The following is a 16,482-nucleotide window of genomic DNA, read 5'->3' on the forward strand; positions in this document are numbered from 1 at the left end:
CAAGTACAGAGGCAATAAATAACTTATATTTGTATTTGTTGCGTATATAATTATCTCTTTAGAGTTTACAGCAATTGCTAGTGTCCAAATAACATGTTTTTCTAAAGAAACACTTCGTTTTCGAGTACCAGCCTCTCAGTAACTCTCTCATCCTTCTCTTGTGCTGAGTGCAGTCGGAGGAAGAGGAATTGGAGTTGGTGAGTGTGGGTCTCTGCTTGAAGGGAGTTGAAAAAGATGTTGAAAGTACTGACTCTGAGTGTTTTTATCTAACCAGCGTTCCCGTTGTTACGCAGGCTTTTGTTACTAAACACTGTCCAAGTGCACTGAGTAACTAAACCAGTCGCTGGGAATACAGCATCTAGTTTTTCTACTTCTCAGTGTATATCTTCACCCATTTTATTTGTTGGAGCCTTTTAAAACAATAGCCGTCCATGATCACAGACCACTCATGAAAGATATTTTTTACAGGAAAGATACAAAATACCTTATATAGTTCCCCAGATTATGAATGTATTTTTAGAAAATGACCTCACCTTCAAAGTTCCTCAGATTGTAACACATGGTCTTGTGTTATTTCTCTTTCTTTCAAAAAGATGACATCATTTTTGGTGAGGTCACCTTTTCACAGAGTTGGAATTATTTCATCCTGCATGAGACGGTCTGAACCCCAAAGGGTTTTCCTGTTTACTGAAAGGAGCGTCTGTAATGAAATATACACAAACTTACTTTTTTCCTATCAGAAGAGATTTCATTCTTAAAAGCAGCTATTAACCTTTTTCCCAAAACAAATGATTTCTGTTTGGTTTTCTTCTGGCACATAAGTTTGACTAAAAATAGCTTTGAGTTGATCTATTTCTTCTTTGGGAACTAAAACCCGAAGCCCACAGAAGCGATCATCTGACTTCACCTGCTCATTAGATGATTTTTAAAGGGGATAAAAACTTGAAAAAGTGTAGTTTTTAGCATGGAAGAGGGGTGCAGACTGCATGAAAGCATGGGGGGAAGGCATCTGTTGGGTTTTATTTACATTTTATCGTTATGCTTATATGCATGCTGGTGTGTTTTGCACAGTTTTTTTTTTTTTTTTTCCCAAATAAGTTCTGTGCTCTGTCCCTAAGAGATCGTTCTTGATTTTGTGATCATTTGTGGTTTTGCATGTGGTTCTGTATTGGTTAAATCATACTCGTCAGCTGTCACCGTGGTGCTGGATTACATCATGTGCAGATTTAGAATCTTTCGGGGAAAACACTTTACTTAATGATACAGTAACGATTACCAAATGGAAGTTTATAGTTGAGATAGAATAATTCATCTTGGATTAGACCTCAGTATTTACCCTTAAGAACTTGTCACGAATGCGTCCTTGTAAATTATCTAGCTATATGTCGCCCTCTAATGGTTTCAGAAGTCACTTACTCTTATAAAACAGTGCCAAACACAATCTCTTAGAATTGAGAAAGTTTTTCAAATCGGTTTGAGCTCTAGAATATAACCGTGGATGGCTCTGACCCAAAGTGAGGGAGGACAGGTGCCCTGGAGCCTGCACTGAAGACTCTCGAGAGCCAGGCCACAGAGATTCCCGTAGAAGCCTTGCAGTTTTCGAACAACTTCGCGACAGCTCCAGGGGAATGAGCGTGTTTATCTCTTTTTCACCAATTATGTGGAAATCTTGGGCCAGAGGGTTCGTAATGACAGTAAGGGCGCTCGCTCGCATTTGTGTGGCCCTTCACTGATTACCCTTTGAAAATGGCGATGGAGAAAACCGAATCACATTCTGATTCTTTATCATCTGAATTATACTTTTATTGATGTGGCTTAGATCCCTCTGTCCCCAGATGTCAGTCATCGGGCTGTCACTTCTTCATTTAGAAACAATACCCCTGGAGGTGTGCTTTGGCCTCCCTGTGCACTCACCACATGGAAGGAACATGGAGTCTGTCTGTTCCTCTGACCCTTGGTTTTGGTCAGTGTCTTCCAGCCAGCCTGGTGACAGACTGCTCCCAGAGAGGACGGTGACCGTCCCGAATTGACTTGGTCGCTCAGCAGCTGGTTTCATCCCTCGTTCCCAGTGTAGGCAGGGTGCCGTGTGGTGGGGTCGGTCAGCAGGCAGTGAATGCTCGTGCACAGCCCCGTCCACAGCACGTCCGCCAGCACTCTCTGCCAGGCCTGTCCGTTCAGGAGAGTCGGGAGCTGTGGAGCGATGCATACCTGAACCTGCGCTCAAATCCGTCAGCTGGTGGGCGATGTTGACCATCAGGCTGTGCATCGTGGGCGGGAGAGATCGCTGGACCACCCCTCAGTTTTGCTGTGAACCGTAAACTGCTCTAAAGTAGTCGTGATCAAATATACGTGACTTCATGTGTGTAAAATCAGCTGCAGGCTCACGGGGAGGGGACGCAGGTACAGGCTGCGCTTCAGTGAGCCACGGCGTAAAGCCACCTCACGTGTAAGCGCTGAAGTACAAGCAGCTTTAATCCCTACTCTCAGGGACTTACGTCTCCATAGACTCATGGCCTCTGCTGTCCTCAGGTCTTTAAAACCTACACACACTTTATTTTGGGTCGCCTCAAGTCCTCATTTATGCGAATGCATACAAGCGTGATTACTCAGAATGAGTTTCTGTGTTAAGGGTATGTCTCTGACAGCAGTAAATTCCGTATGAATAAGACAGGGGAAAATGACTAATTTGTGTAAAATTGTCCCTTAGAATTAAATATTTAGTGATTCCCATTAGTATTTTGAAGGTTTTCACATCATCACTGCTTCAGGAAGTAATGACATTCACATCATAAAACTGTGAAAAATGTCACTTTTAAATTGAATGTTATTTTTAAAACATGAAGTCTGAACATAAATACACGATAACACTTTTGTCCTCTCTCGCAGAATACCCAAAGGATAAGCAGTTCCCAAGCCACTCAACCTCTCGCTACCCCGGTGGTGTCCGTGACGACCCCGAGCCTGCCTCCGCAGGGGCTGGTGTACTCGGCGATGCCGACCGCCTACAACACTGGTGAGCTCGCTGTCGCCCCGTGGCCGTTCTCTTTTGTGACTAACGTGCTTTTGTGATTTTTTTTTTTTTTAAAAGGTGTATTTATTGAAAGTATTTCTAGTTCTTAGATTCACATTTGGACATGTTAGAAAACACATACTAGCCTTGAGAAAATGACAGAAGAACACATCACTTGCAGGAGGATCTCCCAGCAAGGGAACAGGTAGCCGTTTTCAGGGGCGCGGTGTGCGTCACGCCGGGGAGCGTGTGCTCGGCGTGTGCTGTCCTTTCTCCCTCTTCCTGCCTTGTCAGCCTGCTTCGCAGAGGCTGAGCCCCTCGCGCCCCGGGACTCGTGTGGCGCGTGTCGTGTCGTGTCGTGTCGTGTCGTGTGGGGCACGTCCCTCCGTGTGGCTGCCCGCTCGGTTTCTGTTGTTGGTGCCAGAGGGACAAAGCCAGGACCTTCCTTGTTTCTCAGAGCCAGTCACTCACGTCCGAGAGGAGCTTTGCACTGTTATGTGTGTCTAGACGCTTCCTCTTAGATACCCGCTTTCGGGGTACGTCAGGGAAGTTCGAGAACGCTGGAGTGGGTGGGGGCTGCTTTTAGCCACGTGGGCCGTTCCGCTCGCCAGCCGAGCCGAGCCCCAGGGCCGCAGGGACGAAGGCGGGAAGCAGTGCGTCTCCGCATTTGTTCTGTTTGTTCGTTTGTTCTTAGATTCCACACATAAGCGAAGTCATACGGTCTTTGTCTTTCTCTGCCTAACATATTTCACTCAGCACAATCCCCTCCAGGGGATTGTATATTCTTTCCTCCTTTGTCATAGATGAATGGACCTTATAGGCGTGGGCTTATTTCTGGGCTCTCTATTCTGGTCCATTGACCTATGTGTCTGTTTTTATGCCAATATCGTGCTGTTTTGATGACTGCAGCCTTGTAGTATAGTTTGCTATCGGGTAGCGTGATACCTCCAGCTTTGTTCTTAAGATTGCTTTGTATGTTGGTGACTTACTGTAGTGTCGTGTTTGGATTCCTTTCTCTTTATTTCTTGTATGTCTCTCATAGATTTTTGGTTTGCAGTTACCCTGTGTGCTTCCTACATACCAAGCCACGTTCATACCAGTCTCTTTTAAGTTGATGGTCACTTAAGTTCGAACACATTCTAAAATCACTACGATTTTTTCTCACCCGCTCTACGTTTATGTTTCTGTCATTACTTTTTACTGCTTTTCTGTGTGCATCTCTGTTGCTGTAGTTACACACGATCCTGCTAACTTTTGCCTTTTAACCTGTATACTAGCTTTATAGTTGGTTGATCCACTGCTTTTAAGTGTTTGCCTTTGGTCTGTGAGAATTTTTTTCTTTCTTGTGTTATTTCTGATCTCTTCTTCTTAAAGAGGTCTCTAAGATTCTTTGTGACGCTGTTCTGGTGGTGGTGAACTCCTTTAGCTTTTCCTTGTCTGGGAAGCTCGTTATCTGCCCTTCGATTCTAAATGATGCCTTTGCTGGGTAGAGTCATCTTGGTGGTAGGTCCTTGCCGTTCATCATTTTGAGTATTTCACGCCACTCTCTTCTGTCCGGCAAAGCTGTCGAGAAATCAGCTGACAGCCTTCGGGGGCTCCCTGCTTTTCCCTTGCTACTTTTAAGATTCTTGGTCTTTAACCTTTGGCATTTTAATTATGGTGCATCTTGATGTGGGCCTCTTCGGGTTCATCGTGTTTGGGATTCTGCGCTTCCTGGACTTGTGTACCTATTTCCTTCACCAGGTCAGGGAAGTTTTCCGTCATTATTTCTTCAGATAGGTTTTCAAGTCCACTCTTCTTCTGACTTTGTCAATCAGCAGCTGGTTTTATCCCCTATGATGCAAATGTTGATACGCTGTCCCTTAAAAGAGTCCTCATTTTTTAAAATGTCTTTTTGTTCTGATTGGGTGTTTTCTGCTACCTCGTCTTCCAGATCACTGATTTAGTGCTCTCTGCTTCACGTACTCTGCTGTCGATTCCTTCTAGTGTATTCTTTTCATTTATTGTAGTCTTCATTTCTGACTTTGTTTTTATGCTTTCTGTCTCTGTTGAAGTTCAGAGTTTATCTGTTCTTCCCCTAAGTTCATTAAGCATCCTGTTAACTAGTGCTTTGAACTCAGCATCTGGCAGATTGCTCATCTCCATCTCATTTCGATCTTTCCGAAGTGTTGTCCTGTTCTTTCATTTGGGGACATGCGTGTGTCATTTTGGCTGCCTCTGTTTATTTCTATGTGTTAGGGAGGCCTTAGTCTCCCAGTCTTGGCAAGATGGCCTTATGTGGTAGATGTCCTGTGGGATGCAGTGGCACAGTCTCCCTGGTCACCTGAGCTGGGTGCTCAAGGGGTGTCCCCTTGTGTGGTTTCTGTGCACCCTCTTGTCATCGAGCTTTAATTGCTGTTGGCTCATCACTGGGAGGGATCGACTCTCAGGCTGACTGATGCGGGGACGGGCTGTGACCACAGTGGACTTGCTGTCATGCAGGGATGACCCCAAGGAGCAGGAGTCACTTTAGCGGGGCTCCGGTGCTGCCCAGTCTGCCCTTTGGGTGTGTCATGTATGGCAGTGGTTGGATGGTGCTCTGCTGTGGTGTGAAGCTGGCCACTGCCTGCGTGGGTTCTGGGGCCGCTTGGGAGGGGAGGGGCTCTGGTGCAGGCCAAGGCCACCGGGGCCACTTGGTAGGAGCCACAACGTGGACTGCAGATGGTCGCTGCCTGCACTGGGCCTGGAGGTGCCTGGGAGAGGCTGCTGCAAACCAAGGCCGGCTGCCACTGGTGCCGGACTTGGGGCCGCTTGGCAGGAGGTGCGGGGCACGCCGCGGCCCGCTGCTGCGTGCTTGGGGTTTATGGATCTTTGAGACGTTTTAAGAAAGTCTGCTGTGTGAGGTGAGGGAGGCCGCTGTGTGGGAAAGCTCCTGACAGAGGCTCGGGCTGGGCCGCAGGGAATCAGCAGGGCTCAGCAAATGGCGTTAGCTGCTTAAGGATTTGGTGTCTGCTGGCTGGGTGGGGGTGTGGCTGAAGCAAGGGACAGTGGGGACTGCCAGCACTTCTGGCCTTGGAGAGAGCTGCCCTGAGCACCGTCCCTCTAGCCTTCGTCCTGAAGCTGGTCAGTTCACTTCCTCCCCGTATGTCCCTGCTGCTTTTCAAGTGGCTTACCCTGCTCTGGGGCTCGGAGCAGGTGAGCGGGAGTCTGCATGGGCCCTTTAAGAGGATGTCGGGGGGCCTGCAGCAGCCCTCCCGAGTCTCGCCGAGGGACTCTCTGCTGCTTTTCACAGCCAGATGTTATGCGGACTTCTCCTTTTGGCACTGGTGCCTGGGCCGGGGCCCCTCGCTCCTCTGGGGGGTCCACCACAGCCAAGGTATCACTTCCAATTTTTATCCGCCACACGGTGTGGCACAAGCCCATTTTGCGACTCCACCCCTCCTGCCAGTCTCAGCGTGGCTACTTCTTTATCACCGTGGTCACAGGCGGTTCTCAGTGATGGGTGTTCTGTAGTTTAGTCGTAATCTCGATGTCGTCGTGAGAGGCGGCGCGTGCGGCGGTACCTACCGGCCGTCTTGACGGGGGGTCCCGCGGCACTTGTTTTTAGAAATAGGAGTAGAACGTTTGTTTTTTTAAAAGTCCAGAAGGAGTTACCGAAACTTGGAAATGGAGTCAGTCTCTCCAAACCATCAGCCGCTTAGCCGCGGTCTCATTCCTCCTCCTCCCTGACTGAGTCTTTGCTCCCTCTCGGGGCCCTTGTCCTGTTCCGTTTGACCACATGATCTCTAACATGCTATCTCCGCGTTTTTAAACGCGCACCCATGGTCGGTCTGTCTTTAGTATCATCCGCCTTCCTGTACGTGCTCAGAGTCCAGCGCGTGCCATGGGCAGTGAAGGGCATAAGGGGGCAGAAGCACCCTGGCTCCGGGGGAAGGAAGCCCCGACAGCGCCGCACCCCTCAGATCGTTCCCTGCTTCACACTCTTTGTGAGCACGCAGCAAACGCTCAGGGATCACTCAGTGTGGAAGTCCAGGGGTGCTTGGTTAGTGGGACGTGGGGCTGGTTGGGGGGAAGGCAGACAGCTCTAGGGATGATGTGCCATAGCCATGGTGGGGCCGCATTTAAGCTTCGACCTGAAGGAGTCAGGCGGGCAGACTGGGGACAGTGTCGGGGCTTTGGGGTGCTGTGTCCACAGGCTGGAGGGGCGGTGCCGGCTAGAGCTGAAACTAGAGAGATTAAGTGGAGATTTACGGGCCACGTTGGGACTTTATCTTGAGAGCATCGAGAAGCCATCAAAAGGTTTTGAGCAGCGAGGTGTCGTGACCCATTTGTTGTTTAAAGATCCCTTTGGGTACGGTGCGTAGGGGCAAATGTGAGTGCGAGGACACCCCGAAGAGGCCCCTGCGCTGGCGACCGGCCTGGACTAGCGCGGTGGCGCACAGATGGTGACACCTGGCCCGGCGGGAGAGGCAGGAGGTGGAGCTGACCGGCGGTGGCGGAAGGGAGCGGGAAGCCGCACGGGCAGCCACGTACTGTGGGTGCCGTTCGCCAGGCTGAGGAGTGTTTAACCCTCGCCCCGTTAGGAAGACAAGTGCAGCTCGCTGCCGACGCCCGTTTAACATCACTCGAGGGAACGTGCCGTTTTCTAGGATGACATTTTCAGGGATCAAGAATTACTATATTTTGTAAATGGAAATACCACTAAAAATAGAATGCTATAAATAGAACGTCGTTTATTTCCAAAGACTTCAGATACACTAGAGCGACGTGAAAATGACAAGCGGATGTTGCATGACAGACTTGGGGAGTGAGGTCACGGCTGTCGTCCGCCGGTTGTCTCGGGGTCGGCGCTGCAGCCACAGGCGCCGCCGGCGAGTATTCTCGGGGCAAATGGGAAGCGGGTTACAGAGAAGCAGGTTTGGAGGAGAGATGAGGTCAGTTTGGTCATACTGAACTTGAGTTTGGGGACGTCCATGTGGACCTGGCAAGTAGGTAGCTGGAAGGACCTTGGAAGCAGAAGTCAGGAGAGAGCTGGGGACTCACAGGGGTCCCTGGACCCTCCACCCCGACTTCTGTGGACGCGGACGGACAGCCTTAGGGGACGCAGAAGGAGAAAAGCCCCAGTTCGACTGTTTCAGCTCAGTTGCTTTTTAAAAAAAATGTTAATTCACCGGGAAGACACCTCTCTTGAGAAAAGAAAAGTTAAAAGTAGCGTTTGCCACCCTCTTCAGAGCTGAATGGAAGAGACAGGCGTTAATGAACTGAAATAACTCCACGTGCGAATGACAGCTCCTGTCCCCAGTCTTGGTGTAAGTGACTGAATCATGCGTATAAAATGACCTACATTATACTCTGGTGACACTGAGATTTTTCATGAACTTGAACATACTTTGTTTGCTCTCAAGGATGTTTGACATTCCTTGTAGTTTGAACAACTGCAATTAGTTGCGTAGCAGTAATGTATGTACCGTGTGTGTCACTCAGCCTGGTGCCCCCTGGGAAGGGGCACGGCGTCTTTCCTGTCCCTGCTCCTTCAGGAGCACGGACTTGCAGATCCAAGCTCGGTCCATGTGAGCTGGAGTCTTTTTCTCGGGAGGGTCCTGGTGGCGTATGTATTTAAAATGACACTTGCACAGGGACACCCGTTAGTGACGGCCTCTTTATTATTTAAGGTCTGGAAAGGTGTCCCAACTTTTTGTGAGATCACGAAGTATAAACATTCAGTACAAAATTGAAACCTATTTTATTGAAATAATTCCAGATGACTACACAGCTAGGTCCCCTAAAGCAACCAAAGGAACATTTCCCGCGGGGCCGAGGCCCGAGCGCGTGACGCTGAGGAGCCTGGCTTCTCTCCAGCAGCTTCGAGAGTTCCCAGGTGTTTGTGAAGCCCTCGGTGCATCAGCTGTGTGTCTGTCTCTCTTTTCCAGATTATTCGCTGAGCAGCGCGGACCTGTCGGCCTTGCAGGGCTTCGGCTCCCCAGGAATGCTGTCCCTGGGGCAGGTGTCGGCCTGGCAGCAGCACCATTTAGGACAAGCAGCCCTCAGCTCCTTGGTGTGAGTAACTGGAAGCGTCGCCCGGCTCCGCCCCCAGCTTGCGCCCTCCCTTTTTCTAGACTTCTGTGTGACCTGCAGTGACACTTGCAGGTGGCACAAGCGTTGGGAGGAACATCGTTCCCATGGCTCTAGGTGACAGCTTGGGTGTTGGGCAGACTGAGCGTGCCCAGGACAGATGCGGGGAGCAGGGCTTCTCGTATGTGGACGTGCTGGGGAGATTCGGTATCTAAGGGGGTACTGAGGCACGTGCACCCCCTTCTGCCTCCTCTTGCCCAGCCCCGTGTCTGATGCCACCGTTGGAGGCAGCTCGGAGGCGTCGGGGCGCACCTGCCCTGCTGCAGGTTTCGCTTGGTGAATATGAGCAGAGCCGGGGGATGAGCTGTGCCCTTCGCTTTGTCCCCGGCTCGGGAGGGCCTAGGGGTTGGACCTCGCTGGCAGGATGCCTCGTGCATGCAGCAGACCACAGGATTCCAGGGTTGAGCCCGCTCCCTGCACCTCGCCAAGCAGCGTCCACAAAGAGCACGCTCGTTGTGGGCAGGCTGTGGGCACGTGAGCGGAAAGGGTTGACAGCAGCCCCGGACGTCGCCGGCAGGGGGGAGCAGCGGCTCTGTGTTTGCGGTGCCAGCGGACAGTCGGCCCCTGGAGCGGGGTCGGCACAGCCACCCAGCCTGTCTCCAGGGCCACCCCGCCTCCTGAATTCTGACCTAAGTGCGCAATACCTTCTGCTATATAGGTTGTCTCTTGGGAATTACGGCCTGGACAAAGGCCCTCAGGCCTCAGCCCTAGAAGTCGCTGCGTGGCATTCCGCTGTCTGGGTGGTGGACCAGTTTGTTTTATCCTAAAAAAGTAGGCCGCTTAGTCATCAGTTGGTAGAAGGGGGTGCAGAAGGCGGCGGGGGGGGGGGATGCCTCGCACTCCGTCTGGGGTAGCTGGCGCACTCTGAGCACGTGGCCTATTTTTCAGACTGTTGCTCATCCTTAGAGTTGCTGTGGCAGTAGAGGGGATGTTGTGCCTGTCACAGGACCAGCGGAGCACAGCGAGGAGGGGGAGAGGGAGCCGTCACGTCGCTGTGTCCTTCTCCTGTTTTGGTCCTTGACGGCATTGGACGCTGTTTGGGGGACTTCAGCTACGAAAGTACCAAGGGCGTGGGTAGAACGGGCCACTAAAGGCCTCTTTTTGTTTGGTTTGTTTGACATTTCGTCACGATTAGACTGAAATTAGTTTAGGCAGGATAACCGCAGAAGCCATGTGGTAGCCTCAGCGCATGCTGTCAGGTGTTGCGTTACTGGTGACAGTGACCTCGGTCACTTGGTTAAGTGTTGGCCGTATCTCCATAACGTTCCTAGGTTTCCCTTTCCAATTGAAAAATATTTGGGGGCGATATTGTGAGATTATGCTCATGTCATATTTCTCAAAGTTTTGCCTATAGATTTAGCATTAGTTCATTTTTTAAAACTTATTAAAAAAGTTTATTTAATGAACGATTTTTCGAACAGTTTGAAGTTCACACCAGAGCTGGGTAGCAAGGACGTTCCCCGTCCTCAGTCACACGTCCCCATCAGTGCCGCACAGCACGTGCCACGCGTAAGGTCCGTGCGCGCACAGGCGTGCGGGCACCGCGCGGCCTAGAGCTTGCCTGCTGTGGGGTCGACTCTGGTGTTGCCATCGGGGGCACTTGACGAACGTAGAAGCACAGGGATCGCTGCCATTGAAGGAGCAGTTCCAGCGCCCCGAAAACCCTCGGTGCTCTGCCTGCTCATCTGCCCCTGCCCCCGCCCCCGCCCCGGCAGCCACCATCGGGTTGGCCCTGCCTCGTCCCGAGTGTCGCAGAGTCGCAATCCTCCAACCCAGCCGTTTCAGCTCGGCCGCTTTCACGGCTGGCCAGCTCATTTCCCCCGGTGCTGCTCGCCCAGCCACCTACTGAGGGACAGGCGTCGCGGCTGCTTCGAAGTCTGGGGAATTATGAATGAGTAAAGCAGCCGTGAACTTCTGCGCCCAGGTTTTTGTGTAAGCGTTAAGTTTCCAGCTCCCCTGAGTAAATACCGAGGCGTGCGGTGGCTGGGCCGGCGGGTAACAGCACAGCGAGGTTCGTGAGACGGGAACCCGCCCTCCGCCCTCGCCCTGCTGGGGGGGCTGCGCCTCGCTCAGGCCGCGCGAGGGGCGTGGCCCTCGCCGGTGCAGGAGGTTCTGCTGCGGGTGCGGACGCGGGCGCGGGCCGGCCTCGCAGCCAGGCGCGGTCCGTGGTGTCCTTCCCGCGGTGCAGACGCTCACAAACCGTCTGACGTCTTTTTTTTTTCCCCTTTTTCCAGTTCTGGAGGGCAGTTATCTCAGGGTTCGAATTTATCCATTAACACCAACCAAAACATCAACATTAAGTCAGAACCGATTTCACCTCCCCGGGATCGAATGACCCCTTCGGGCTTCCAGCCGCAGCCGCAGCCCCCGCAGCCCCGGCAGGACATGGGGCGCTCCCCTGTGGACAGTCTGAGCAGCTCGAGCAGCTCCTACGACGGCAGTGACCGGGAGGACCCCCGGGGCGACTTCCACGCCCCGGTGGTGCTGGGCCGGCCCCCGCACGCGGAGGACCGCGCGAGCCCCTCGGGGAAGCGCATGAGGATGGACGCGTGGGTCACCTAGGCGCCCGAGCGGCTGCAGTGAGCTGCCCGACGTACCCGAATCGGTCGGTAAGGACGCGAGGTAAATATTTATGTGTACATACACACATGTGTAGAGGCTGTGTATGTATGTGGGCGTGCGTGTGTGTGTGTGGGCCTGTCGCATTCGCCGTCAGGCACTTCCCTGCGAGCTCCGCGTAGATGTGCAGGTGTGTGGCCCCTGGCAAGCCAAGCACCCTGTAGGCAGTCTAGTCTGGCACTTCCTTGTTTCACGAGATCACCAGTTTTTGCAGAGAAACGTACCCACGTGTGACTCTCCCACACTAGCTTGCGGCGACCTCGAGGGCCCCTCCTTGTGCTATTTAACTGTGCGGTGACTTTAGTACCCAAGAAAAATGCTTTGTAGACCAGAGCCGTAGAAAAGCAGGAACCAAGAAAGCAATACTGTACATAGAATGTCGTTTATATTAACTCCCCAACCCGGCATGGGTCTCTGTTGCAAAGGGGTGCATGGTAAAGGGCTGTCGATATTAAAAAACAAATGGAAAAAAAAAAAAAAGCCCCACACATAACTGTTTTGCACGTGCAAAAATGTATTGGGTCAAAGAAGTGATCTTTAGCTAACGAGAGAGAATAGAAAACGCGCATGAGATTCAGAAAATACTAGCCTAGAAATATAGAGCATTAACAAAAGAAATTAATATATTAAGTTATAATTGGACTATGTCAGAAGTTTCTTTTTACAGTCATATCTTAAAAATTAAAGAAACTGATTTTAGCTCATGTATATTTTATATGAAAGAAAACACCCTTATGAATTGATGACTATATATAAAATTATATTCACTACTTTTGAAAACATTCTGCTATGAATTATTTATATAAGCCAAAGCTGTATGTTTTAACTTTTTTTTTTTTAGAGAATAGCTTTATCTTGTTTTAACTTTTTAGTTTTATTCTAAGAGGGGAAAAAATATCTTGCAAGCAGAACCTTGGAAAAAAAAAGCCATGAACACTTATTCTATATGTAAATTAAAAGTTGAGCCAAACTCTTTGTGTACATAGCATCTGAAATATATTATCACCTTTGATGTAAGTACCTATGTATTGTATGGTCACCAGATTAAAAAGTATATTTTTGTGGATTGCCGCCAATTTGGGGAGAAAAGGCGAGATCCTTATTAAGTAGAGTATTCACTGTTTAATATTTACTATTTTGTTAAATATACTGTACTTTGGATTTTAATTATTAGCCCGGTCTCTTCGGAGGATTGTGGAAAGGGGTTTCTCCCCTCACTGGTGGTGAAGCGTGACGTTACGTTGTAATCCTCGTGCTGTATGGGTTGAGCATCATTATATATTTTATATGTGTACATAAATAGCAAAGTGGCAAAAAAAAATTGGTGTCAAGTTCATCCTGCATAAATATAAAATGTGTTGTAACAGATTTTATAAGGCATTATTGAAATCTTGCCTTTTGTGAGGAAAAAATATAGTAGAAAAAGCTGACTTAATAAATACTAGAAAAAATGGCAAAATAGTAGATGAGCACAAAGGTTTTCTAAGTGGTAAATGATTAGGGAAATGTTCATCGGGGGCTGGCGTCTTTTTCCTGGGCCCACGATGACGCCGCTGGTTACAAAATGCGGCCATCCCGCCTCTGACGGTGCCGTGGCCGCCGCCTCCAGGGGCCGGTGTCCTGCTGACGGCCAGCGTGTCATCTCCCGGCCTCGTGCTAGGAACAAAAGTCAGAGTCCAGTCTGTCTGTCACCATAGATTTTTAAATACTGCTTTTCCTGAGAAATCAAAATAAGGGTTTAAAAATGCTGCTGTTTAGTATTTTAAACAATATTCAGCAGCTCCCTACAATTTGTACTTAGGTTTTGTTTTCCCCTGTAAATTGTGTTCCTTTTGAGGTTTTCCTTATATGCTCTTTGTGACAAATCAGCCAGATTTTCTGAGTGACACACAGGTGTGAAGCTGTGGCAGTCACAGCCGCAAAGTGGAATTCTGTCTCCACGACAGTCGGATTAGTAAGTTTTGATAGAGGCCAAAAAAGGGAGGGCGACGTGCTCTCGCGTCAGCACGGACGTTTGGCTCTTATCAGAAAGGATTCGTTTTGCTTTAAAAATGTCCTTATTTTACTGAACTACGTACAGGCACATTTCCTCATGAGGTCACACCTAACAGAAACAAGACACTGAATTTCCAAGATAATCCTTACCACTCGTAAACCATTCATAGCTTTGAGAGTGTCACGTGATTCCTTCGTCATTGTTTATGCACGTTCATGAACTTCGGCTGGACGTGGGATAGGAGTTACCACATTCACATTTACTGTCTATTTTCTTGTGTGCCTTATGAGATGGCTTTTCTGACTGTATCTCAATAGTCTTTCTTTCTATGCAGGTTTATAATCAATACAACTACTGTTTTCTAAAATAATACTACACACGGCTCGGAGTTTGTATTTCAATTACACTGACCAAGGAACAGTGTATTCCGTTTTCAGGAACTGAGTATTAGACTGTTAACCCTTTCCCCACACACGCAGTGACTGGGAGCACGCGGACTTGACACCCCTCACCGTGACACCACGTACGAACACACACGTGTCCTGATGGGAACCAACTCAGTGGGGAAGTCACTGACAGGGTTATTTAGAACCTACATTTCTTACCCTTTTAGACTCATGTGTTTTGTATGACACCATCATAAGAAAATTTTATCCCTTCAGATGAAGTATTTTATTACTAAAAGACAAAAACAAAAAAAGCTTAGCGTAAATTGCACGGGTTAGAGTACGGTTTCCAGCAGCTGTACCCTGCAGCCCCCTAAGGGTGTTCCATCGAGTGAAAGTCACCATTGCATGGCCACAGGTGTCCCAACCAAAACTCCATCTTTTGAGCCCTAATCCCTGTCCATTGTGTTCTAGACTAAATCAGGGGTTTGTTCTAAAAGAACACATTTCACCATTTCCTTTACGTAGAAGGAAAACTACTAACGCATACCATTTTCCGTGTCAACCACCACGCGCACAAGAAATACATAGTAAATAAGGAAGCAGAGAACTCCTGGCATTGGGTCATACGAAGCTAGATGATGATTAGAATGTGAAAAAGATTTTACAAATGTAAAACTTTTATTTCTCTGTAGAAACTTTCTTCACTTTGCTGTGCAAGAAGACACTGCTTTGCTATATTTAAAATGGCTTTTTTAAAAGAGATTTATGTATTTGGTAAATGTTTGTAGTCAACAGTTCACACAAGAAGCTGTACACGGTTTGATCATGTAAAACCGTTTGGCGGCACAAGCTGGACTTTGTTGCCATCCTTGCGATGAAAAATAAGTTAATCTCAATTTTTCCCTGAATGTGTTGTTTTTTCTTCATTATACAATAAATATTATAGTGAACTTTTTATCAAATGGTTAAGAAAATGCTAGAGGTTGTTGTAAACTCTTTGTATCCTGCACTCACTACAGTAAAGACGGACTGGCTTTTCCTGTGTACTCCAGACTCTGTCATCTCTGCCACCAGTCGTCCCTTCCACCCTCCCCTCCCCACCTGCAGCCGGCGGGACTCGAGTCACCGCTTTCAGGCTCTAATGAGGACAGGCGTACCCCACCGCCGCAGCGAGGGGGTGTGGGAACCCGCCAGCATTGGGTCGCGTGCATCCTCGAGCTTAGGGCATGACACGTTTCCCCAGATGCACACGTAACGCCGAGCCAGGGGCAGCAGCGGGCTTGCTAAACGAATTTTGTTACTAAAAGAAATAGGTCTAAGAAATGAACCTGCCATGGAGAGAGAGTCCTCCTCCTCCGGGCAGCCTTCCGAGCCAGCTCCTCTAAGCACGGTCTGCTGTCAGTGAGACGAAATCTCCATGTTCACCTGGCTTCACCTGCCGGCTGCAGCGGGGCCGGCGCAGGCTCGGAAAGCCGGTCCTGTGGCTGAAAACGCCCCGCGCCCAGCGCGGCGGCTCCCGGGGCGCCGGCCTCGGGGCTGCTTCCTGCGCCGGGACGGGCTTTTGCGGCTGGCCCTGTGCCAGCTCGATGGCGGCGGCCGCCTGTCCATTGCCCACAGGGGTCAGAGTACCCCTGACCGGAAGACTGAGGAGGTCCCACACAGGCACCTCGACCTCGGGGACAGGGGCTCCTGGGGGCTGAGCGGGCTAGTGCCCTCCTGCGGCACCCAGCGTGTGACACTGGGTGCGCCCTGGTCCCCAGCTGTCCCGGCGCGGGCTGAGGACCGGCTCTCTCGCCCACTTCCCTGAGGGGACATGAGGGGGCGGCTCACCCGCGGGGGGCACGGCCCAGACGCCCGTCACCTCCTTCCGCCTGCCCTGCCCGCTGTCTGTGCCAAGGCACGTGACGGAGCTGGCAACAAACGCTCGGCGCTGGCGGGTTTCGCTGCATGACCCCCCCGCTCCCTTTTGACCTTTTTAAAAACGTCTTTAAAAAGTTGAAACAGTAACTGTCTCCACATGTCCCTCGCCCGGCTCCCCGTGACCGTAACCTGTGCACAGCCACAGTGCTGCCGGGAGCAGGAGCCACCGCACGGTGCTAGCGACGGGCGCCTCGCCGGCCTCTCACCACCCTCCCGACAGACACTTGGGAAGAACGCCCGTCACCCCCTGAGAGGCGGGGGTGTCGGCCTCTCTTCACTGGAAAGAACACAGGACGGACGGAGCCTGGACGCGTCACGGACTCCGACGTTCTGTCTCGTTACAGCAGCTCAGGGAAAATGACAGGACTAGATTAGAACCCACGGGATACAGTAAAGGAGCCCGGAACGGTCTCAGCAAATAGGTGGGGACGAGGGAC

At 50.3% G+C, this 16,482-nt stretch overlaps 1 protein-coding gene across 4 annotated transcripts in view; it reads left to right on the forward strand.

Annotated features, from left to right (window-relative positions):
- The window catches only part of MEF2A (myocyte enhancer factor 2A), an 86,878-nt gene extending 74,598 nt beyond the window's left edge, over positions 1–12,280 (forward strand). For 3 of the 4 annotated variants that reach the window (XM_023528991.1, XM_023528988.1, XM_023528989.1), the window contains 3 exons: positions 2,887–3,013; positions 8,920–9,046; positions 11,356–11,683. In XM_023528991.1, coding sequence (XP_023384759.1) covers positions 2,887–3,013; positions 8,920–9,046; positions 11,356–11,683 — 582 coding nt within the window. Of the gene's footprint in view, positions 1–2,886; positions 3,014–8,919; positions 9,047–11,355 lie in introns of all 4 variants that reach the window. The other variant, XM_023528990.1, reaches the window with a different exon arrangement.
- Positions 12,281–16,482: the final 4,202 nt, after the last annotated feature.

This window comes from Pteropus vampyrus, unplaced genomic scaffold (assembly GCF_000151845.1).
Source record: "Pteropus vampyrus isolate Shadow unplaced genomic scaffold, Pvam_2.0 Scaffold34, whole genome shotgun sequence".
Taxonomy (NCBI): Eukaryota; Metazoa; Chordata; class Mammalia; order Chiroptera; family Pteropodidae; genus Pteropus; species Pteropus vampyrus.